The sequence below is a fragment of the Macrotis lagotis genome, chromosome 1 (assembly GCF_037893015.1).
Source record: "Macrotis lagotis isolate mMagLag1 chromosome 1, bilby.v1.9.chrom.fasta, whole genome shotgun sequence".
Lineage (NCBI taxonomy): Eukaryota > Metazoa > Chordata > Mammalia > Peramelemorphia > Peramelidae > Macrotis > Macrotis lagotis.
Window position 1 is genome coordinate 189,378,457 of NC_133658.1, and position 24,861 is coordinate 189,403,317.

The 24,861-nt window shown below is 33.7% G+C and overlaps 1 protein-coding gene across 5 annotated transcripts; it reads left to right on the top strand.

The window, feature by feature from the left end:
- The first annotated feature begins 267 nt into the window (after nucleotides 1-267).
- Nucleotides 268-10,823, top strand: LOC141504482 (beta-defensin 103A-like). 5 transcript variants are annotated; one of them, XM_074209521.1, is made up of 5 exons: nucleotides 298-340; nucleotides 1,038-1,187; nucleotides 1,994-2,284; nucleotides 7,373-7,472; nucleotides 10,615-10,823. In XM_074209521.1, exons 4-5 carry the CDS (start codon nucleotides 7,415-7,417, stop codon nucleotides 10,758-10,760), a joined length of 204 nt encoding a protein of 67 aa, XP_074065622.1. In that variant the 5' UTR covers nucleotides 298-340; nucleotides 1,038-1,187; nucleotides 1,994-2,284; nucleotides 7,373-7,414; the 3' UTR covers nucleotides 10,761-10,823. The 5 variants fall into 5 exon arrangements, 2 of the variants coding, with proteins under 2 accessions (XP_074065622.1, XP_074065623.1); XR_012473385.1 differs by lacking the exons at nucleotides 7,373-7,472; nucleotides 10,615-10,823 and adding an exon at nucleotides 3,845-4,185 and having other exon boundaries at nucleotides 268-311; XR_012473384.1 differs by lacking the exons at nucleotides 7,373-7,472; nucleotides 10,615-10,823 and adding an exon at nucleotides 3,845-4,182.
- The last annotated feature ends 14,038 nt before the right edge of the window (nucleotides 10,824-24,861 follow it).

Genomic DNA, 24,861 nt, shown 5'->3' on the forward strand with positions numbered 1-24,861 from the left:
AAATTCCCTCTTGTGTCATCCCTAATTATTAAAGTGACATTGAGACCAAGAAGTAGATTCACCAATCTGGCTCATCATTAGACATATACAAGTCTTCAGATACCAATAAGAATGGAATTTAAGAAAGGGAGCAATCTCAAAGCTATTTTCCTAAAGACCAGATTACCAGGGTCTCACCTATACTCTCTATTTAAAAAAACTCATTCTCCCCCCACCAAAACCCACTGATGATCAGACTCCTGATTATGATGTAATTATGTTGTAAAATTTCTCCCTGAGGGAAGGAGGGTATCAGTGGTCTCCTAAACAAGGTGGGTCCAGGTTGAGGAATTGCTTTAAGGTGAGTGAGTTAGTGAGGGAAAAGAAAGGAAGAATAGGAAATCCAAAGTTCAGATGACTGAGTAAGTTAGTCCTGTGGGAGGAATAAAGAGAGTTTTCTTTATTGTATTAGACTGCGGTAGGGGTGGAGTGGGAGTAAAATAGCAAACTGTTCTATAGCTCTTTTATTCAACTGATTTCACTATTGAGTTATTCTCATTTTTTTTATAGATACCTTAAAATTATCTTTTTTAAGGGGCAATTTGCAAATGTTTAGTACACTTATGCCATTTTCTGGGAGGGAAGATCTTTAGAATAAAGTAAAATTTTATTTTGAGTATGAAATCTCAGGTTCTATCTCTTCTCTTTACTATCCATATGAATACAGTTAGATCACTTAATTCAGGATCTTAGTTTTCTCATATGTGAAACAGTAAGACTGAGTTATATGCTCTCAAGGAGGCTTCCAGCTTTGAATTTTCTAGGGAACTACATAATTTTGGATACCTGGTTTCAAATTCTAGTCTCCTAACACTTATTGGCAGAGTGACCCTGAACAATTCACTTTTCCTTTATGAAACTCAGTTTTACCATTTATAAAACTGAGGATAAAAATTTCACTAACTGATTTCTCAGGAAAGATGTCTATAAACCTTAAAATGTTTCAGAGTATGTTATTACTATGCTTTTTTTCTTATTCCCATTTTGTTTTGATATAGTTCAACAAATAGAATGATCTACTAACTAGAAAACAAACATTTAATAGAGGGAATTGAAACTTACAATAGTTGAGATCATCCATTGTAAGAGAGCATCCAGCCATTTTTAAGTTCAAATCTACAAACCCAGAAGAATGACATTCCTGTGGGGTAAGATAAGAACATGGGTTCTTAGATTTACGTTTAGAAAAAAGGTCCTTAGAAATATAGTACAATCCCTTCATTTTACAAACCAAGACCTAAAAGAGGTTAATCAACTTTCTTGAGGGACAGAGACAAGAAATAATTGTATGTGTATGCCTCAGACAGTGATTTTTAAAAGTCATAATGAAATGGGGGAGGGAGAGATGTGAAATTTTCAAATTTCTGTCAAAAAAAAATAAAGGTATATTTTGGAAACTATAAATGTAGTAACTAATCAAGTTTACAGATTTGCTTTTTAGCAATTCCTGGTTCAAACTCAAGCCCTGGAACACTTCTGTCTCCACTATCATTTAGATTAGTGCCCAGTGGAGACTCCCATATCTCTTCCTTGAATCATCCTAACCTAGAAACAAAACCCAGGGAAGACATAGCTCAAGGATCAGTTTCTTCTCTAAGGTTCTCTTTTTATTGATTTGTATCTATCATATATAGACCTATTTATTTATATGTTGTATCACTCATTATTTGGTAAAAAGAATTTTCTCTCAGGACCTGTCTAACCAAACTTCCTCCTGTTACCAAAAAAAGGGGAAATAAAAGAAAATTTAGAGCAATTAAAAAGCACTTTCATTTTTATAAGCATATCCTGGACTTCCCATATTTTCTTGAATGGTTTCATCCAAGTTTTCCTCATTTTCTTCCTTTTCCCTTAAAAGGTAAACACCAAACAACCCCTGAACAATGTTAACAGCACAGAACATGCTATATAACTCCATAGAATTTTCCCTCTTTTTTTTTTTTTCCTGTGACAGGAGATAGCCTTGTGCTGATCCTATAGGTGAAGACATCACACTTTCTTCAATCACCATCTAGGACTCACTTGGAGAAACAACAAAAGAAAGCACAAAGGCACCTCTTTCATCTCAACCTCTTTTATTCCATCTCTGTAATCAATTCTATATAAAGCTTGCATCCAAGAACTGGAGAAAGATCCACAGTTTCCTTGAAATTCTGATTCTTCTTTCCAAGTTACATTCCATCCACCATGCGCCTCTTCTACCTTATGCTCCTGGCCCTTATTATTCTGTGCCAGGCACTCTCAGGTAAGTTTGGAACTCTTCACTTCTACCTCTGAGAATCTTTAACTTCCTTCAAGGCCTTTTTTGATCTCCTCCAGTTGTTAGTGTTTCCTCCAAATTTATACTTTGTATTCTTATGTCTTTTTTTTCCTCCTTAAAATGTAAAATAAGGGGAGGGAGTGTTTCAGTGTCATTTTGTTTTTGAAATTTTGTTTTGCTTTTTATATAATCCCAGTGTCTACCACCTATAATAATTAGTACCTATAATAATTCCATTATTTTGCCTTTAAAGACTTTCAAACCCCCTTTCTGCCTTTTTGATCTTCTTTATCCTTTCCTTGCCTCCATATGCTCCATGATTCAGCTACTTAACTACTTTGTTTTTCCTTCCATACAGAATTCCCCATCTTCGTATTCTACACCTTTGTGTTTTTCCTTCCTTTGTTTCCCTACTTCTTAGCATATTGCCTATCCTGTAATGACAGAGGGAGTTTCCTCATATGGAAATTCTCAGTGCCAGTGAAATCACAAGTATCCAGCCCCTGACCTTCATTCTTTTAGTGTATCAATTGTTTCCCTTATTTGCTCTTAACTCTTTTAAGAGTAAGGTTTATTTTGACTTTTTTTAAGCCTTATTTCCTTTATCAATGCACATATTAGGAATTTAATAAATGTTTGCTGGATAAGAGTAGTTAACTTTATTTAGCATATTATCTCATTTGATCCTGACAACAAACTTATGAGCAAAGTATTTATTAGACCTACTTTATATTCTGCCTCAGTTTCCTCAACCATAAAGTATTCTTTCTACATGTTGCTGTTTAGTCTTTTCAGTCATGTCTAGTGCTTTAGGACCCTCTTTGGTGTTTTGTTGACAATGATGCTGAAGTGATTTGTCATTTTCATCTCCAGTTCATTTTTACAGATGGGCTAACTGAGACAAACAGGTTCAAACAAGTAGTGTTGAGGCTGGATTTGAACTCAAATCTTCTGACTCTGGGTTCATTGTTCTGTTCTTCCCTCTATTATACCACACTACATCTTCCATTCATCTATGAATAGAAAGGAAAATGTAACTAATTCTGCAATATGATATAGTGAAAGAGAAGCTAGTTTTGGAGTCTGAAGACCTATTTGAATTCTAGCTATACCATTTTCTGCCTATGTAACTTTAAGGGCTTTAATGACTTTTCTTCTTTGGGCCTAAGTTTTTTCATCTGCAAGATGGAGGTTACAATTTGAGTTTTGATCCTATCCCTCAGACACTTAACTGATTCTAGTCTTGGACAAGTAAATCACTAAACCCCTCTTGGTTTTGGTTTCTTCATCTAAGAAATGTTAGAATTGGACTAAACTACTTCTGGGATCCTTTCTAGTTCAAATATCATCTTTTGATATTATGATCTATGTTGTTTCTTCCAGTTCCAAATACATCTTTCATAGTTTTCATAGATATTCAGCCCGATAACTACCAACAGGGTTGAAAATGTGGCCTAAGTTCCAAGTTCACCCCCTTTTCTAACCTTATCTCATATCTGTTTGAGCCAAACAGTGCTGTCAGAAACTCTCACTTTCTTTTTACAGTGAATGGGAAGAAGTCTGACATCATTTCTTGTTATCTTTATCGGGGCATCTGCAGGAATAAAAAAGAAATCAAATGCATACCCTTGCCTGGAAGATGCCCAAATTCTAAGAAACACTGCTGCAGGAAAGGATTTTAACCTACTATGGCAAACTCTGGAGGATTTGTGTCCCACTTGCCTTCTGCTGAATAAAACTAGCAATGTACTTATTCCATTTGCTTAGTCAACAATTTGATTCAAACTAACATTTATTTTGCCTCAGTGAGACAGGTTGAGTCCTCACTCTTGGCAATATGAGTCCAAAAAAACTTTGACTGGGCATCAAGATACCTAGGTTCTTATATTGGCTCTGCTTCTTATTAGCTATGTGACTTTGGGCAAGACAATCTATGAGTTTTTTTTTCTCAATTGTAAAATGGGGATAATACCTTTATTACTGAACCTTGAAGAGAATGGTATTTCATGAGCCCCAAAGGGATTTGTTATTATTATTTTGACTAGATCCATGACTTAATCAGCAAAGCTAGCTCCCAGGAAAAAATTTTCTCTACCAATGAACATCTATCTGTTTTACAGAGAGAACAGAGGAAGTATGGGTCATAATTGTTAGAAAACTGGCTGTAGTATGCACCTGGATTTAAGGCTTGCTTCTGACACATAGTAATACATATTGGCTAAGACTATTTTATTTCTCAATATTTTTATTTTATTTCTCAATATTCTAGATTTCTAGAAGGGTTCACTCATGCAATCTTTGAGATCCTTTCTAATTTTTCATTATATCCTTCTATGTGTTGATAGAGGAGGTAGAAGGTGATAGGGACAATTTCTAAGAAGAGAAATGAAGAATGGGAGGATTGGAATGTAAATAACTATTAAGCTATAAAAATTGACAGGAGTTTATTCTCTGCTTCCCTGTTTTTAAGCTTTAAAAAAAAGCAGAGACTAATTCAGTTATTGTGGGTCTAGTTTAAATAGGTTGAGGGAGAAATCTAGGATGAACTGAAGGGATAATATAATATTATGAAATTAACAAATTTTAACTGGATGGATTCAAGCCCCAGATGAAACTTGAAGTGGGAATGATGGGGAATGAATTGTACAGGAAGTCCTTTTCCTATTAGTAATGGGATATATTGGACCTGAAGGAAGACGAAGGGCATAGAATAGAAAACATCTATCTGTATATATATATTAAAAATATAAGTCATAAATCATATCTGATTCTGATGACAATAGTTTGAGAAAAATGTATGTGCCAAGTTTAATTTTCAATAAAACTCAAACCCTGCTCCTTCTCTTCCTTTGCCTCTTTCCAATATGCACCAATGATGCCTTTGTATATCCATCAAACTTCTGGTTCCACTCATAGTTTCTCTCCATTTTGAAAACTTCTGTTGCAGTTCAAAATATCTTATCTGAGAATTAAGGACCAAATTTGAAACAGAGATATAATACCCAGAGTCCTTTAATGTTAGAGACTTATTGAATTAATATAGTTAAGCAAGGCCTTATGAGAAGATTACTGGACTAGAAATCTGAATTATAGACTGTCAGTAACTAACTGGGAATGTCCCTTTCCTTTTCTGGGACTCTCCAGGGAGATTTGGAGGGAGTTTTCAGATAAAGACAATTGGGAAGGGGAGTGGTTATTGGACTCAATGGACTCTTAAGATCCATTTGACCTTTGACATTCTATGGTATCTGTGAATCACCCTAGTGGGAGGGCCTGACATAGTCCTCTTGTTAGCCATACTTCTTTAAAGTCAAATAACACAGAACACCAAAAGAATAAAGAAATTGGTGGTGTTCTTATGACCCAATTCCATAGTCTCAAAGGCCAAACCATATCATTTATTTAGTCATCATTAAATTAATTACCTGGAACTTAACAAATAATCACTTATTCCTTGTGTTAGGAACTCTTCTAAGTGCTTTACAAATATTTTTTACAATTACAAATTATAATTATAAATATTATCTCATTTGATCTTCACAACAAGCTTATGAGGTAAGTGTTATCACCATTTTATAGTTAAGGAAGTTGAGGTAAGTAGAAGTGAATTAATTAGTTTGGTACCTATTTAGTGATCAATAAATTGCCTGGCAAATTCCAGTTCTAACACTTATTTGACCTTGGCAAAGTTCCCTTCTATAGGTCTCAATTTCCTCCTCTTTAAAGTGAGGAGGATTGAACTAGATAATTTTCAAATTTCAAATTTCCTTTTGTCTTTACATTACAGATTTGATGAAACATTTCCTTGACTCTTTATACTCAGTGAACTCCTAGAACCTGATATATCATGAATAGACACCTCTGAGTTCCTAATTCACGTGGAGAATGACTTAGACCCTAGACAGATCACAGCCCATTAGTATGTCTCACTTTAGCATTCTCTGAGGATGTAAAATGTGGCAGCTTACTATGACTCATCCTCTTGGTAGTTCTTTAGACAAACAGAAGATTGTGATGAGTTCTTCTTACTATTTTTCATGCATATGCCCCCTGACTGTTCTCCCTGACTGAAACATATTGACTCCTCAAGTTCCTCTTTTAGAAATCCAGTTGACTTCAAAGCTCAAGAACCATCATGAAACCTATCCTGATTCCCCCAGCTACTAATACATTTCCCCTCCAAAAGTATCCCTTATTTATTTTACATATAGAGTGTGCCAAAGGTCTCATTATAGTTTTGAACTTTAATAGCTTTTGGAACACCCTGTATATTTTTAATATGTACAGATGTATACATAAGTGTATTTATACATACATACATACATACATATATATATATTCTGTCTCTATAGTCATTTCTCTCATAGAATATAATACAGAATATAAGCCTCTTGAGGAACTTAAATGAGGGGATAGTGATTCATTTTGATAAAGACATCCCCTAGGAAAATAAATTCTAGGGGTGAATATTCTGAGGTAGTGTTGCCTTCACATCCTTTCCCCCACCACTTAAAAGTAATCTAATTGTATGGAATTCTGAACCAATTATGGCCTCTACCTAAAGCAAAATCAGAAACTAGGGATAACTCTAATATTGTTAGATTAAAGAGGATTCCAGTATCATCCTTGAATTTGATTTCAGAAACCCTCCTCTCGAGGGTAAAAACTGGGGATGGAAGGAGGTGGATATGTCTATTTGGAAAAAAAAAATTAAGCATAGGTAGGATATTCTTCTACTACTCTAAACTGGGAAGGGGGAATGTCACCACTTCTAGACCTTCTACCAGCTTTATAGCCTAACTGAATCATTCACCATGGGCTGGGTTGAGGATACAGAATGAGTTTTTGGGGGACATCTAAGTAGTTACATCTTTTATCTGTCACCTGTACCATGACATGTGCAAAGTGAGTGGGTGGAGCTCTGTCGTAAGAGCTCCTGGCATGAAGCATCACGAAAAGACATTCGTTTGTCCACACCTTATAATGACAGCGAGTATGTCTGCCTGCTCAATCTGTCCAGCAACATCCTTGATAAGACCCAGGTGAGCTCCTTTTCCTATTTTATCTTGGAAGCTTCACAATAACTTGGGTGGAAGCACGAGTCAAATACCAACCATGAGGATCCATTACCTGCTCTTTTTCATTTTCTTCTTGTTCCTGCTGCCTGTTCCAGGTAAGTTGGGCTCAAGGGATTTGGACCTGGAAACAGGAGACTAGAGAGAATAGCATATGCCATCATGAAATGAGGATCTGTAAATGACTCCCTCAAGAACATTGAACTCTAATAGATTTTAGAAAGGGCAGATAGGAGGTAGGGAAGAAAGAAAGGAATATTCAGCAAGGATTGATTTACAAATTCGGTCCATTGACACTATGAAAGGACAAACGAATCCTCCTGACCTAATGAGAATATCAGCACTTTTTGATACTAACACGGGATTCTTTGGATTTGCTTTTAGTGAAATATCAAAAGGAAATGATTAATTTTTATACAAATACACAAATACAGATGTTCTCATTTTTTAAGACTACAGTAAGGAGTTATATTTTCCTAGGATCTGTGAAGCAAATGAAAGGCCCATGGGGATCAAATACAGCCCTGGCCTTCATGAGCAGGGAACAATCACATGTTTGTTTTGTGCCATTTAATAACACTTTCCAGTGCCAGGAAAAAATAAAAAGGAAGGCTAACTTTTAATACCTTGGTGAATCTTCTGTGGCAAAGTGGTTAGAGTAATGGTCTTGAAGTGAGGAAAACCTGAGTTCAAATCCTACCTCAGACACTTAATAGCTATGTGAACATGAATAAGTCTCAATCTCTGCCTCAATTTCCTCATCTATAAAATGAGGATAATAATAATAATAACACTGACCTCCCAGGGTTGTCGTCAGGATCAAATGAGCTAATAACTGTAATGTGCTTAGCATAGTATCTGTTACATACTAAGCACTATAAACATCTTGGCTATTATTATTTTGCTTTTAGATCTATTATGCTAAAATCATAGAAAGAGAAAAAGAATCAAACACTGCCTGCAGTGTTGCAGATCAAATGCTTCTCAGTCACATTTTCTTTTAATGCCAACATCATATACATTATGACTTCTGGCTTAAAATATTTTAAAATGTCACCATCATTTTTGTAGAAGTTTAGATCTGTTATATTACTGATTTGGGGAATTCCTGATTTGGAAATTGTTTCCTCTAATGCAGAAAGTCAGTGATCTCAAAGTCAAATCTCCTGATCACATACTGACTTAGTTTTAAAATGTAATATTTTCTATGTTTTATTGTATTATTTATTTTGTTAAATATTTCCTAATTATGTTTTAATCTGGTTTAGGTGACATTTGTGAGTATTATAGGTGACACTAGTGGGTATTGTGGGGTTGCATGAGGTCAATGGGTTGTGTGATTAACACCTCTATGGTAAGTGGAATGAGTACCGGATCATGAAGTATTAGTTCAAATCCCAACTTACTATCTCTGCAATCTCAAACAAGCCACTTAATTTCTCTAGGTCCATGTTTCCTTTTTTATAAAATGAAGTTGAACTTGGTGACTTCTGAAATCCATTCCAATTCTAACCCTCCATAATGTATAGACTTGCTAAGTGGTTAAATGACATTCCCATGTTCCCATAGCTGGCATTCAATTGAGCATATATTGATTTTTTTTTCCTATTGCTTCTGAACTACTAAGTACTTCTCTGTACTTCAAGTCAAAAAAGATGTGGATCTCAATTCTGACTTCAATACTTACCAATTGTGGGAAGTCTAGGCAAGTCATTTCGCCTCTCAAGATCATATGAAAACCACTAAGCATAAGGTGTTATACCAAAATTATCTGTTGTTATTTTTCATATGGAGAATTGGTGGTCTTCATATTAATAGATTTGATTTGGGTTTTTAGTACTTACAGTAGAAAATAAAAGTCTGAATGAAGACATTCACAATCCCCTGGCCATGCTATAGTGACCATGAAACTCTGAACTGACTTGCACCTCTTGCATATTGTGACTGTTTTACAAGACTAAACTTGCTTTAGACCCAGAGACATCAACTGCATGGCCAGGAAATTAGATACTCTGTAACATACTCCCTTGATGACAGTACCACAGCCTCAGGCATAAAGAATAGATCTGCCAATTGATCATATTCAATTAATTTTATTCAATAGGGATTATATTCAATAGGGAACTCAGTGAGAACTCTAAAAAGTCTTGCCAAGTTGTTGTCTAACTGGCCCAAAAAGTTGCTTTTGGGGGAAGTCAGATTAAAATGTCATTGAGAAACGTTTAACTAAATAAGTAAAAATGTAATGCAACATAGACAATGCTATTTTGTGGCTTTCTTGGTCAATATACTACAGTAGGGATACATTTCTATTGGAATTTGTCATCCCTGGTTTAGAGAGTGGGGTAGCTGATTATCTTGGCCAGGGTCAAAGTTCAGCATGTGCCATGGTTCGGAGTTGAATACACTTCTTGATTTTGAAATATAGATTTAGAATTTAAAAAGAAAATCCTCCTTTATGTTTTCCCCCCAGGGGAGATACTGATGAAAGTTTATGCTTTTAGGTTATTAGCAATAATAGATAGTATCTACATTGAATTTTAAGATATGTAGTGATAAATTATATACATATATATGTATAATATATGCATATCTCCTAAAAACAACTCTGTGAATTAGGAGCTATTATTGTTCCTATTGTACAGATGAAGAAACTGATACTCACAAATGTCTAACATTTGTATTTAGATGAGAATAGATCATTCATTAGAATATAAATTCATCGAAGACTGGCATTTTTTGGCATTGAATTGGATCAACCAAAGAAAAATTTTTGAAGATATCATTTAACTAATAATCTAGAACTGTAATTCTTATGATGTGATGACATTATATCTGTAACAATTATGGTGTCTGTGATATAAAGTTGGCAATATTTTTGTTTAGATTTTGAAAATAGCATCTTGGAGAGTGGGTTTAGTTTTTTATTTTTATTATTTTTAGCAATTTATATAGTGCCTATTATGTGCTTCATTACTATTCTAAGTGCTTTATAGAGATTTCATTTTTAACAACCCTGGAAGACAGAGGCTTTTATTGTCTCCATTTTACAGCTGATGAAACTGAGGCTGACAGAAGTGATTTGCCCTTGCTCACACAGATAGTATTAAGTGCTAGAGGCTAGACTTTAAATTTCAGTCTTCCTGATTTCAGGCCCAGCACTCGGTCTACCATAACACTTAACTGTTGAAGTATGTCCCTGCCTCCCTTACATAATATAAAAATCTCTTCTCTTTCTAGGTGAAGGTGGGATCGTGTCAAGAATAGAATCTATGATCTGTAGAGTGAGAGGGGGCAAATGCAGAGTGCTTGAATGTCCCGGCAAAGAAGAAAAAATTGGAACCTGTTCCCTGGGCCGCCGAAAATGCTGTCGCAAGAGGAAATGAGAGACTAGACAGAAATCTTTGGTCAAAAAAAAAAGTGGTCAAGAGAAATTTGTTCAATTTAAATTGTTTCATCATGTTGTTTAAGAAGGAAAAATCTTGAACTCCTGTGACCCATGTGATTTGCCCTTGCCTACACATACCATATCTGAATTGAATTGATAACTCAAATACACCCTTACTTAATGTGATATTTATTGGTTGATAATGCCCCATTTAGACTACAAGGTCCTTGAAAGCAGGTTTTCTGTGGTTTTATCTTTGTTTATGGGCATTCTGTGCAGAATGGCAATTAATAAAAATTTCTTGAATTGTTATTGAATGGATCACAGTTTTATTCCCTTCTTTTCCAGTACCCTGAGATTTCATTGGCATGAGTATAATATACACAGATATAGTTCACAATGGCTTTAGGACTCTCAAGAAAGTTTTCTAGGTTTCTTTTGGCTGAACATTTTGTTACCCTGTGGCCATTTTTTGATGAGTTTCTCTGCACTATGCTAAGTTGTTCCCTAAGTATAAAATAAACATATAGTCCTTTACCAGGTTGGTACTCAAAGAACCCAGAATTACCTCTATACCAAGATGAGCAATTAGAATAGGATTTCAATGAACTAAATCCCCTATTGTCTGTGAGAACCAGAATAGGAGATAGGAGTGAGAACCTAGAAACAAAATTGGAAGCATAATTAACATACTGACTAAGAACATAGATTCAAATAGATATGAGTCTATTTGAAAGTGGAACTATATAGTAGTAGTAAGGCAAAATTGAATAGAGATCTATAATAGAGTCTATCATCTGGGTTCAAACAAGCAACTTCAGAAAAATCAGAAGTAGTAATGGCCAAATGGACTACTCATTTGGTGAAACATTTTGGATATTCAGCATACTGTAAGATCAATGTGAATCAACAGTGAGACATGGCTGCCTTCAAAGCAAATGGGATCTTAGATTACATTGAATGTCGTGATACCTAGGCCAAAGTAGACAAGAGACCTGTTCTCTGCCTTGGTCAAAGCATATCTGACACTTTGCATTCATTTTAAGAAGGCATAAGAAGGCATAAAAAACTGAAAAGTGATCATGGCAGATTGATTAAGATGGTCAGATGCCTTTAGTCAAGATTTCTCCCTATGAGTATCCATAAAGGCATCTAAAGACATTAAACCTGGAAAAGAGAAGACTTGAAGGAGGGATATGCTAATTGTCCTCAATTATTTCAAAGGATCATAATTTAATGATCTAATGTAAGGGAAATTAGAGGTTATCATGTCTAATAATTTAATTTTATAGGTGAAGGAATAAGTGGACCAAAGAGTACAATAGAGCTATGATTCAAACTTAGTTCCTCTAACTATAAATACAATGTTCTTGCTACTACACAACATTTTCTATCTTATTTGAATGGATGTCAGGAAGAAAACTAATTAGATTAGTTGACTCCAGACAATTTTATGTTGATCTCAAAAAACAAACACTCTTTTTAAAAAATTTATTTCAGGAAATGGGGTTAAGTGCCTTACCCAAGGCCACACAGCTAGGTAATGATTAAGGGACTGAAGCTGGATTTGAACTCATCTCCTCTTGACTCCAGAGCTGGTACACTATCCACTACACCACACAGCTGCCCCAACAAAAATTCATCTTAACAATTAGAACTAATTGTTCTAACTAAATGGAAGATAAATTACATAGGAAGATAGTGGATTAGAGACTTCAAGAAGAGAGGTGAATGATTATTTAGGGCAACATTATAATAAAGATTCCTTTGGGGGCATGAGTTGCTAAAGTCACTTCTATGTCTGAAATCCTGTTATTCTGTGAAATTATAAAGAGGTAGATTTAGGCTTAATTTCAAGAAAGACAAAATTTTCAAAAGTGAAATGTTCTGCTTTAGAAAAAAGGCAAGTTACCACATACCTGGATGTTTTCTTGGCAGAATGTGGAGGACTGTTAGGAATTTTCAGTTAGATATAGACTCAATTAGATAACCAGATAATAAGTCTCTTCCAGCTCCAAGATTCTATAGTTTTGAATTAATTATTCTTTTTTTGTCCTTGTTCCATTTTTGGTTGGATACTCTAACTAAGTGGAACTTATAGGGAGAGAGAAATCAAATGGTCCTCAAAAATTTCCAGAATGAATCTTAAACCTCTGGCTAGCAAAGAACTGGCCAGATAATCAGATCAATAAGCACTCTGATTTCTACAATATGTGTCAGGTTATAAAGCACTTTGCTCTCCATAGTCCAGGTAAGTAAGAGATACAGATGAGGAAACAGGGTGAAAAAGGGGCAAGGACTAGTCTAAGATCTCACAGTAAGTAGAAGTCCTTGGATTTGAGCCCTAGTTTTTATTACTCCATATATACCATTCCATATTGCCTCTAAATGATAAGATTTCTTCTTTTAGTTGCTTTATGGTAAAAGCATATTAAATTTAAAGAAGAAATAATAGAAATCTTCATATTTTTAGTATTACTGTGTGCAGAATATTCAACTCTTGTAGATTCAGAAACATTCAAGGCTTTGTCCTTGCCCTCAAGGTTTGTGACAGAATCATATTTACTAAAATGAACACAATAGCAGGCAGAATATCTTCAGTGAAATCAGAGGTGCTCATATAGAAACCAAAAGTGCACCATGGAAATAGGATGAAAATTCCTCAGTATTACTAAATTTAAAGAATGATAATGACTATGAATAAGATATGAATAAGAATAATTGAAGAGCAGGATTGGGAGGTTGAAAGATATAATAAGACAGACACTAAAATGTGAGTCATTAGAATTGGGTTCTAGAGCCAACTTTAATTCCCTAATTGTAAGAACTTGTTCAAGTCACTCCTGCTCCTCATCTGTCAAATGAAAGGATTGTGTTGTTTTCGTTTATTTTTCAGTTGTGTTTAACTCTTCATGACTCTTTTTTGGGTTTTCTTGGTAAAGATACTAGCACAATTTTGTCTGTTCCTTCTTCAGCTCTTCTTGTAAAGGAAGAAACTAAGGTAAACAAGAAAAGGAGTCTGCCTGACTCCAGACCTGGTACTCTATACATGTGTCACCTACCTGTCCTCTAGCAGATACTGTAGCTAAATCTTGGTCCGTAATTTTAGGATTGTGTGCCTATTAAGTAGAGAGTGTTTAAGTTATTGGATTTTGAGTATGATTTAGCCTCTAATTGTTTCAGTGAGTAAGTCCTGAGAGGGTAAAGGATAGATTAGTCAGCAATATCAGGAATTTCCCAAGGTGGTATGGAATTTGGCTTAGTTGGTCTTTATTTTCCTCCTTTAGTGACAAAGCTGAGAGATATCTATCTAGATTTGGCAATTCCTCCTTATATTCTCAAGCATTCTTGCTGTTCTTTGACCTTTGTTCTCAAAGAGAACCATGACATTAGGGAGGTAATGACATGACATGCAAGGGAATTAGGTTTAAGTGAGAGAGAACTGTGCAAAATAACTAGTTTCTTTCTCCTTCAGAGTCATCTGGGTGCTGAGGCCAAATATAGATGAGGATGATTGGAGATGCTCAGAATGCAGTGGGAGAACTTGGTCTTTTTTAGTTAAGATCTTTAGCAGATCTCAATTTGACTTAGGCAATGCCCATTTTGTATTTAAGGCTAAGTAAGAAAGAAAGGAAGGAAAGAAACCTGGCTAAAAAAATCAGTCTGGGAATGGAAGACCCTCAGAGTTTCTGACTAAAACAGAAACAACTACTATTTATATTGAACATGGTTTTAATGAAATCATATTCAAAATTTCCCCATTTAAACAAAGGAGAGTCACAAGGAAAAAGAAATTATTTTCAAATTATCAAACTTTTGGAGTGACCACTTTGTATGGAGAGAAAACCAAAGATCACTAGGGATTATAAGGACTCTGTCACAAGTTGTGCTAGTAAACCTCTGCACCTCAGTTTCATCATTTGTAAAATGAGGGGGTTCTAGGACATATGATTTAGGAAAATTAAAAAAAAATTCCAAAACCCAAGCTCCTTATTCATATAGTTTACCATCTATTAGATAACCCTAACTTGAGTCTCAAAGTCAATACTAATTTATATATATACAATACTTTGTATAATGATTACAATATTTCTGGTGTTTTGCTCTCATTGACTAAGAACTCTAGTCACAGAGTTTGGCACATTATAATTGATTAGGAGATACTTTTTGACTTTTTGGGAAGGGCATGGGTTGTATTTGATTTGAAATATGAATTTCTCCCTGGAGTCCTGCACAGAACAAGTTGACAGTCATTTTAGTGAATTTAATTCATATAGATAATTTAATAATTTCACTGAAGACATAGAAAGTTCTCTGTAAAGAATGTACTTTGAGAAGACAAAAGCAGTAGAGAGCATTTCAGAGTTCTGGGAAAGAGTGAGATCAGAGACAGTTTCTTGGGTAACATGGAATTTGAATTGGGTTATAGTGAAGTAGCATTTGAATAAGTAGAAATTTTATGTTAAAAATTGATTTTAGGGAATGAAGTGAGAATACATGTAGAGAAAGAGAAGAGCCAGATGTAGTAAAGAGAATGAAAGTATATTCCAGGCAGCTCTTTTAGTGAATGGAAGACAGCCTTACTAGTTCAGTCACTTTCTTTTGTTCATGAAATGATCCCTTGGGTTGTACCTTTTCAGGTAAATGCCCACATAATACTATCAAAGGGTGTGAGGTCATTCTGAAGGGTTTTTTGGTTTTGTTTTGTTTTTCTCTGTCTGGATTTGGATAGCATTGTCCATAAAGGTCTCCCAGGGTTGTCCTAGCTCTCTGAAGTGCTTAGAGGAACTGCATCCATCAAAGTTGACCAAATCACAATGTTGTGTTAATGTGATTTTGCTCCCTTTCTTCAGCATCAGTTCTTGTAATTCATTCCATGCTTCTCTAGAGTTGATCATTCATGGTTTCTTACAGAACAATGATACTCCATAATATTCATATACCATAACTTGTTCAGTCATTATCCAATTGATGGACATTTCATCTATTTCCAATTATTTAACACTACAAAAAAAGATTGCTATAAATATTTTGAAAATGGCCTCTATTTTTTATGATTTCTTCTGGATACAGGTCTCATATTGGAATTGCTGGCTCAAAGGGTATGATCAGTTTTATTGCTTTTTGGGCATAGTTCCATATTACTCCCTAGAATGGCTGGATTAGTTAACAGTTCCACCAATAGTACATCAATGTCACAATCCTCCCACAACTTCTCCAACATTGATCATTTCCCTTTTTGCCATCTTAGCCAATGTGATAGCAATGAGGTGGTACTCAAAGTTGTTTTAATTTGCATTTCTCTAATCATAATGATTTGGAGCAAAGAGAGAATGAGAGAGCAAGAGTGAGAGCGAGAGCAAGAGCGAGAGTGAGAGTGAGAGCGAGAGCGAGAGCGAGAGCGAGAGAGAGAGAGAGAGAGAGAGAGAAAGAGAACAATGGTCTTGGAGTCAAAAGGACCGGAGTTCAAATCCAAATTCAAATATTTGACACTTGCTAGTTGTGTGACATTGGACAATTCAGTTAATTCTGATTGCCTCACATCCAGGGTCATCATATCTGACCTCTGGACCCAGATGACTCTGGAGGAGAAAGTGAGACTGATGTCTAAGCACAATACACCCCCCCCCCCACCCCAGTCAAATCCAATTTATATTTTTGTCATGATATCAACTCCTTGATATCATGGCCTTTTTAGAAAATGAAAGGCAAAAACATTAATTGAGGAAGGACTTGTAACCTTATAAATTATATTGAATTGTCTATTTGTTTTAGAAATGACACTTTTATCAGAAACTAGCTGTGAAAATTGTTTCTAAGCTTTCTGTTTTTCTTTCATCCATTTTTCAATTTATAATGTACTCTAGTTCTTGTTTGGTTATACATTTCTACCCTTTCCATAGATCTCCCCATTTTGACCTTATTTTTATATAGGGTGTGAGATGTGAGTCTATGCTTAGTTTTTGCCATACTTTTTAGTTTTTCCCAACAAATTTTGTCTAATAGTGAGTTCTTATCCCAGAAGCTAATGTCTTTGGGTTTGTCAAAGAGTAGATTACTATAGTCTTTTATACTGTTTCTTTTGTACCTATTCTAATCCATTGGTCCATTATTCTATTTCTTACCAAGTACCAGGAAGTTTTGATGACTGATACTTTGTAACATAGTTTTAGCTCCAGTAGAGCAAACCACCTTCCTCTACATTTTTTCATCATTTTCCTTGATATTCTTGACCTTTTGTTGCTCAGAAGAATTTTGTTACTGTTTTTTCTAGTTCAGTAAAATAGTTATTTGGTAATTTGATTGGTATGGCACTGAATAAGTAATTTAATTTGGGTAGAATTGTAATTTTCATTATAATAACTCATCCTAACCATGAACAATTGACAGCTTTCCAGCTGTTTAGATCTGACTTTTATCTGTATGACAAGTGTTTTGCAATTGTGTTCATATAGTTTCTGCATGCATTTGCCTTGTAGGTAGATTTCCAAGAATATAATGTTGTCAGCAGTTTCTTTAAATGAAATTTCTCTATCTCTTGCCCTTGGGTTTGTTGTTCACATACAGAAATGATGATGATTTATGTGGGTTTATTTTATATCCTTCTACTTTGCTGAATTTAAATGATTCTCTTGGGTTTTCTAAATATGCCATCATGTCATCTGCAGAGTAAAAGTTTTATTTCCTCATTGCCAATTCTAATTCTTTCAATTTCTTTTTTTCTCTTATTCCTAAAGTTAAGATTTCTAATACTATATTAAATAAGAATGGTTATAATGGGCATCATTGTTTCATTCCTGATCTTATTGGAAATGCTCCTATTTCATCCCCATTTAATATATTATTTGTTGATGGCTTTAGATAGATATTGCTTATTATTTTTTATGTAAAATTCCATTTCTTCCTATACTTTCTAATATTTTTAATAGGAATAGATATTTTGTCAAAGACATCATCTATTGAGATAATCATATAATTTCTGTTGGTTTTGTTATCATTATATTCAATTATGTAGAATGTTTTCCTAATTTTGAACCATCCATCCCTGCTTACCAGGTAGAAAACTGATCTGATCATGGATATTATTCTAGTAATAACTTGCTGTAATTTCTTTGCTAAAATTTTATTTAGGATTTTTACATCAATGTTCATTAGGGAGATTGGTCTATAATTTTCTTTGTTTGACTCTACCTGATTTAGGTATCAGCAATCAGATTTATTTCTGAATATATTCTTTTGCCACCTTCTACCTACCAAGTGATACTTTATGGCAAAGGGGAAAAATATCAGCAAAATTAACCAAGACATTTAGCTTGCCTTATAACATATACAAGATTCCATATTTATAGCCTGCATACTCTTCATATGCCATCAATTGTTAAATTTTTCTTTTATCAATGGATGCCAATTTTGTTTTCAGATCTTTGCTACCACAAAAAGTGATGCTATGACTGTTTTGGTGTATCTGATACCATTTTCTATCCTAGACTTTGCAATGGAATCTCTAGCTCAAAAACTGGTCATTTCTATCTGTTTCCATCTGCTATGTCTCTGTCTAACTGTCTTGTAGGTCTGTCTCTCTTTCTTTACAGTTTCAAATCACTTTCCTGAGTTGACTGGACCAATAACAATAATACTACCTTCTCACAGTCATACCATCATATGTCATCTTTACTAATTTGTCTGGTAAGAGGACAAACTGCAAAATCATTTTTACTTTCAATTTTCTCATAATTCCTTGGAATACATGACTTTTGGTGATAATACAAAGGATAATTCAATTAATGACCTTAAAGAGTCAAAAAAAGTTGGGGCGGCTAGGTGGCGCAGTGGTTAAAGCACCAGCCTGGAGTCAGGAGTACCTGGGTTCAAATCCGGTCTCAGACACTTAATAATTACCTAGCTGTGTGGCAAGCCATTTAACCCCATTTGCCTTCCCAAAAAATCTAAAAATAAAAGAATCAAAAAAGAAATTAAAGAATTAATGGTAAAAGAGCAAACTATAGAAATATGAACATTTTCATTAAAAAGACAAAAATAACAAAATATATGAAAACTTATGGGATATAGCTAAGGCAGGAACTCTTCAACAAAAGAAGAAAAAATAAGGTGTGCATTAGGTATATAATTATAAAACTTGTACAACAAATCAAAAATCATCCACTAAATAATAAAGTAGAAAATCTGTAAAGAAAGAGATGAATAAGAATAAAAGCAAAATGATTATTAAATTGATAAAAAGTAGAAGCTAATTAAAAAACCAAAATAAATAATTTTTTAATTTGATTTTTCAAAATATAGAAGAAAAGCAAATTGTATCTAAAATGAGAAAGATAAATTAACAATAATTAAAGGATAAAGGAAATGATGAGAAATAATTTTGCATAGTTGAATACTTATAAAATATAAATAAGAAAAAATTGATAGAACAAATAAAGCATTTAAATAAATAAAAAATCAGAAAAAAGAAATTTAATAACTTATAATTTAACTCCCAAAGAAAAATTATCTATTTTCATCAGTGAATTCTATCAAACATTCAAATTACATTTAATTCCAATATTATATAAATTTCTAACAACAATAAGTAAAGAAGGCAAATTTATTTTTATGGTACTAATATGGTCTTCATAATTAACTCAGGGAAACACAAAGCAGAAAAATAAAACAATAGACCAATATCCTTAATGAACATTTATGCAAAAACTTTAAGTAAAATATTAGCAAGAAGGCTACAACAGCATATTTGAAAGATTATAAATTATGATTAGGTTGGGTTTATACCAGTAAAGCAGATTAGTTCTACATAAAAAAGATTATAGAAATAAAAGAAGACTGATGCTAATAATTTAAACAAAATTTTAATTAACAAAAGCCATATAATTCTATCACTAGATTGTGAAAATACTTTTTGAAAAATTCTCCAACAGTTTCTATTAAAAATTCTATGAATAATAGTCATAAATATACCTATCCTTAATATAGTAAATAATATTTATCTGAATTTAAAAATAAACTTCATATGGAATAGAGAAAAGTTAATGTCCTTCATAAAAAGATGTGGTGCAAAGGAAAGATTCTCATGATCACTACTAATATTCTAATTCTAGATATACTAATTATAGTAATAAGACAAGAAAAAGAAATTTAAGGAAAGAGCATAGGCAAAGAGAAAATAGAAATGGTTACTTTTGCAGATATCAAGAATATACATAGAGAACTCTATAGATTCACCTAATTAATTTAAATAATGAAGACATTCAGAGCTTTCAAGATATAAAATAAATTGACATAATATAATTTTTAAAATAGCAGAAGGAGTTAGAAAGAAAAATTAAATTCAAAATAACTATGGAAATTATAAAACATTTGGGATTGTAACATACAAGCTTTATCTGGCAACTATATGCATCAAACTTCCAAACAATATTTGCAGAAATAAAAAGACCTAAATATAATATGATACTATGATAAAAATGTCACCTAATTTAATTTACTTATTTACTTTATACTAAGGCATTTACAAAAAAGAATATTTGTTAGGACTTGAAAAAATAATGATGAAATTTATATAGAGGAAAAAAAAGGCAAAGAATCTCAAGAATGAAAATGATAGAATGTGACAGGAACAAATCTCAATTCATCCTACAATGCAGAAATCACCAAAATTAAAACAGAAAGGCTCATCAGAGGAATAGTTTAGCTAAGCTTTATAGAGGAAAAAATATGATTTTTGGAACTCTGCCTCCATATACACAACCGTGTCTTCATTACTTTTAACCTCTTTTTGAATTCCTTCTAAGAGAGCACTTGGCTGCTTTTTATAAATTTAAGATACCTGGCCCACACAAACTATTTTCCTGGATATTAAAACAACTAATGGTTGATTGCTGAAACACTGACAGTAATATTTGAATGATCATAAGAAATAGGAGAAGAGCTTCAAGACTAGAAAATGACAAGTGTCTTGATTTTTTTTTAAGGAGGAAGAGAATAAAGTCTGAAAACTGCAAACCAATGATCTTGACTTATTTCATGGGAAACTTTTAGACTAAATAATTGAAGAGATGGTAGGTGAATATTTGCAAAGGGAAGTGGTAATTATAAAGAAGCAGCACTGATTGACATAAATAACATGTTATGTAAGACTAATTTAATTTCTTTTTTTTGTCAAGATTATTAAACTAATAGAGGAAGGAAATGCTATGGATATAATTTACCTTGAAGAGTTTTAAATATTTCTGAAATTCTTGTGAAGAAGACAAAGAGACATAAGTTATGTATAATAACATGGATTCAGAATTGATCAACTGGTCACCCTCAGAGGGTATAATGAGGGAGAGACAACAATTAATGAGAGAGACAGAGACACAGAGACACAGAGGGATAGAAAGACAGGGACAGAGATAGATACATTCATAGATACATAAATGACATAAATAAATACATGGATTGATGTCAGATATAGACATGAATAGATTCATAAAAAGACAGACACATGAATATATAGAGCAAGTATTAACCAAGTAATTCGCTTTTATTAGTTCAATGTTAACATGCTAGAAAACTTTGAGTGAAGTATTATATGGTTGTTATTTGACCCTATGCTGCTTAGCAATTTTATCAATGGCTTGGGTAAAAACCATAAATGCTCAACAAATTTAGTTGATATAAAGCTGATAGGGAGAACTAATATAATGAATGAAAGAGTTAGGATCTAACTGACAGACCAGAACACTGGAGTTGAATCTAAGAGAATTCAATAGGAATAAATATAAAACCTTATACTTGGGTACAAAACATTGATTTCACAAGTATAAGATGGAAGAGACATTATTAGATAGCAGACATTCTTAAAATTTGTCTTGGTGTCTTGATGGAATGAAAACAATACAGTGGTGTGAAGTAGCAGCTTAAAAACAAACTAACAAAAAGCTCTGACCTCAGTTAAGAGGGGTTGAACTTCAAAGAATAAGGAGGTAATTTACTTGTATCCTTGGGTTATTGTCAGACCTTATCTGAAGTATAGTATTCAGGTTTGAACATGGTAAATTCAAAATAAAGAAAGTTGACAAAATATACAATGGATGCCAATTAGAACAATTAAGGACCTTGTGATCATTTCACATGAGGATCAATAAAAGTAACTGGGCACATATAGTAGGAAGGAGAGTGGATTTAGGGAGTGAATTTGGGGAGTTGTTATGGGAAGGAGGAGCTAAAAGTTCAATTTGGAGCCAGAAAACAGACTCAAGAGCAAATTGAACTTTAAGGAGGCATCATTAATAGAGTGTTGGATTTGGAGTCAGGAAGAGTTAAGTTCAAATCTGACTCAGACTCAATTGGGTGACCTTGGGTAAATCACTTAATCTATGTTTGCCTTTGTTTTCTTATCTATAGAATGCAAATAAACATAGGACCTACTTACCAGGGTTATAATGAGGATCTATATAAGTGCCAGCCATTGATTTGCAAAGAAATGATTTAGTCTTAATGTCATGAAAAAATTTCCTAACAATTATAGGTATCTATAAAGTGGATAGACTGCCAAAGAGGTAATGGCAACTTCATTTAAGGAGGCTTTCAATCTGAGACTGGAGGATTGCTTATCAAATATATCGAAATGGGGATTCTATAACTCTTCCATTCTGTGATTCCCCCTCCTCAGTCTGTTAGACAGATTGCATATGAAGAAAGAAATTTCTTCTCATTTAGGACATGGGAACCCAGTCTTTTCTACTTTTTTTTTTGCCTACAATAAACTTCTGAGACAAAGTTGCCCCCATTATTATTTCATTTCTTTACCTCAAGCACTGAAATTGTTTCCCCCTTTGTTCTCTGTTTCTTCACATTGCCATTTTCATATATATGTATATGTATATATATATATATATATGTATGTATGTGTGCGTATATTTTGCATAAAGATGCTAAAGTCGTTTGCCATTTACTTTTCTAGTCGATGAAGGAAAATATATTGTGTAATTTGCCCAGTATCACATAGTCATTAAGTGTGTCTAAGTCCTGGTTTGAATTTAGGTCTTCCTGATGTAGACCCAGCACTCTATCCATTGAACCACTAAGTTGCTTCCTAATTCTTTACAAAAGTTAGATATATACCTACTCTTGTGGGGGTGAGGAGGGGGTTCAGACTGTTGTGGTGGAACAAGGTGAAGACTCCCATAGTTTGATCTTAAAATTATCTGGCAGGAATGTGAAAATATTAAGTGGATTCTATAAATATTTAAGTTCTTTGATGTTTCACAATTTTATGTTTTATTTTGTTTTGCCCTCTGGGGTATTTCTATCTTATCTTTTAGATCCATCCTTCTTTCCTTCCTTTTCTTCTCTTCTCTTCTTTCCTTTCCTTCCTTTCTTCCTTTCCCCTCTCTTCCTCCTTCTTCCATCTCTTTCTCTTTCCCTCACTGCCTTCTGGATACTTTATGTCAGATACATAATTTTTTTTTTTCCCTGAGGATTTTTGGTTTGTATCGGACTTGGAGAAAACAGCTATAGAAAAACATCTTCCTGATGACATTATTTTTACTAGATTCGTTTTTTAAATTAAAAAAAATCGAATCAAAGTTAAGTGACTTGTCCAGGGAGACACAACTAGAAGAGTTCGAAACTATATTTGAATTCAGGTTTTCTTGACTCCAGGGCCAGTGCTCATTCCACTGCCCAACCAAGCTTCCCATCATTGTTTCTTATTTAGTTTATGCTGTCTAAAATCACAGGTGAATTCAAATTTCACAAGTATTTATTAGGGTTTTGAAAGGCTATAATTCAACAATAATGCTCATGTTCAGGTTTAGTGCCCTCACAATTGGATTGCTGTTATGGAAGAAAAATGAATACTATATTCTGTTGTAGACTAAGACTGAAGAAACTATTTTTATTAATTCTGTAATTATTTTAATTCCAAACATTATTCTTCTTAGACAGCTAGAGGTTGCAGTTGACTGAGTTCCATCATGCCCTCTGACATTTCTCTAATATAAGAGATTTTTGAAGTGATATTTCTGAGAATTGAGCAAGAAAGCACTCACATCATTATAAGATATGGTTATACAATTGAGAATAAGGTTGAAGTTAATATTTTGCTTCAGTAACCCAGAATAATTTCCCCTTAATCTTGGAAAATTATTTTTCTAAAACAATTCAGTCCCTTTTTAACCACTCTGCTCTTCAAAGGATCTTGCTCTAAAATGATCAAAGATGAATTCAAGAAGTCTCTTAGCCTGATCATTATCACTGCTCTAAAAACTTTAAGGAAAGATTCACAATTCCTTCCTGGGCAGATCAGAGAAAGAGCTGCAGAACTTCATTCCAAAAATTTTTAGTTAAGGCTAATAGAACCAAGACAAAATTGGGTACAGTAAGAAATATTATTCTTTTTTTTATTTTTGCAAGGGAAATGGGGTTAAGTGGTTTGCCCAAGGCCACACAGTTAGGTAATTATTAAGTGTCTGAGACCAGATTTGAACCCAGGTACTCCTGACTCCAGGGCCAGTGCTTTAACCACTGCACCACCTAGCTGCCCCAGCAATATTATTTTAAGAATAATTGTGAACAACCAATTTACTGAATACTATAAATTCTCAAATTAACTATAAAAGACACATGAAGATGCTATCCACCTCCAGAGAAAGAATTAATAAATAAAAGTACACATAGATATTATATTAGGTATTATTAATATTATTATATATATTATATATATAAATATATATATATATATATATATATATATATAATATATATATATATATATATATATGGTATTCATGTTGGATATTTGTGCCTGAGCTGTCATAGATTGTGTATTGGTCTGATCGACCACAGTAGGACACAGTGCAACTTGACTTTAGCATAGTGATGGCATCTTGGTCCTATGAGAACAAAAGACAGCAACCAGATGCAAATGGGATATGTAGAGGATAAAATACACATAGTTTTACATGTATTTATAAATCTGAGGCTAATGGTGGTCTTCTCTAGTGTGGGATGGGGAAGAAGGGAGGGAGACAGTTTAGAAGTTAAAATATAACAAAAAATTAAAATTAAAAAAATTGGCAGTTAAGGAACAGCTCTGATGA

Excerpts from the sequence above, each read along its gene's own strand:
- LOC141504482 (XM_074209521.1), top strand. The coding sequence starts at position 7,415 with ATGAGGATCCATTACCTGCTCTTTTTCATTTTCTTCTTGTTCCTGCTG. Across the intron at positions 7,473-10,614 it reads GTTCCTGCTGCCTGTTCCAG|GTGAAGGTGGGATCGTGTCA; the intron begins GTAAGTTGGGCT and ends TTCTCTTTCTAG.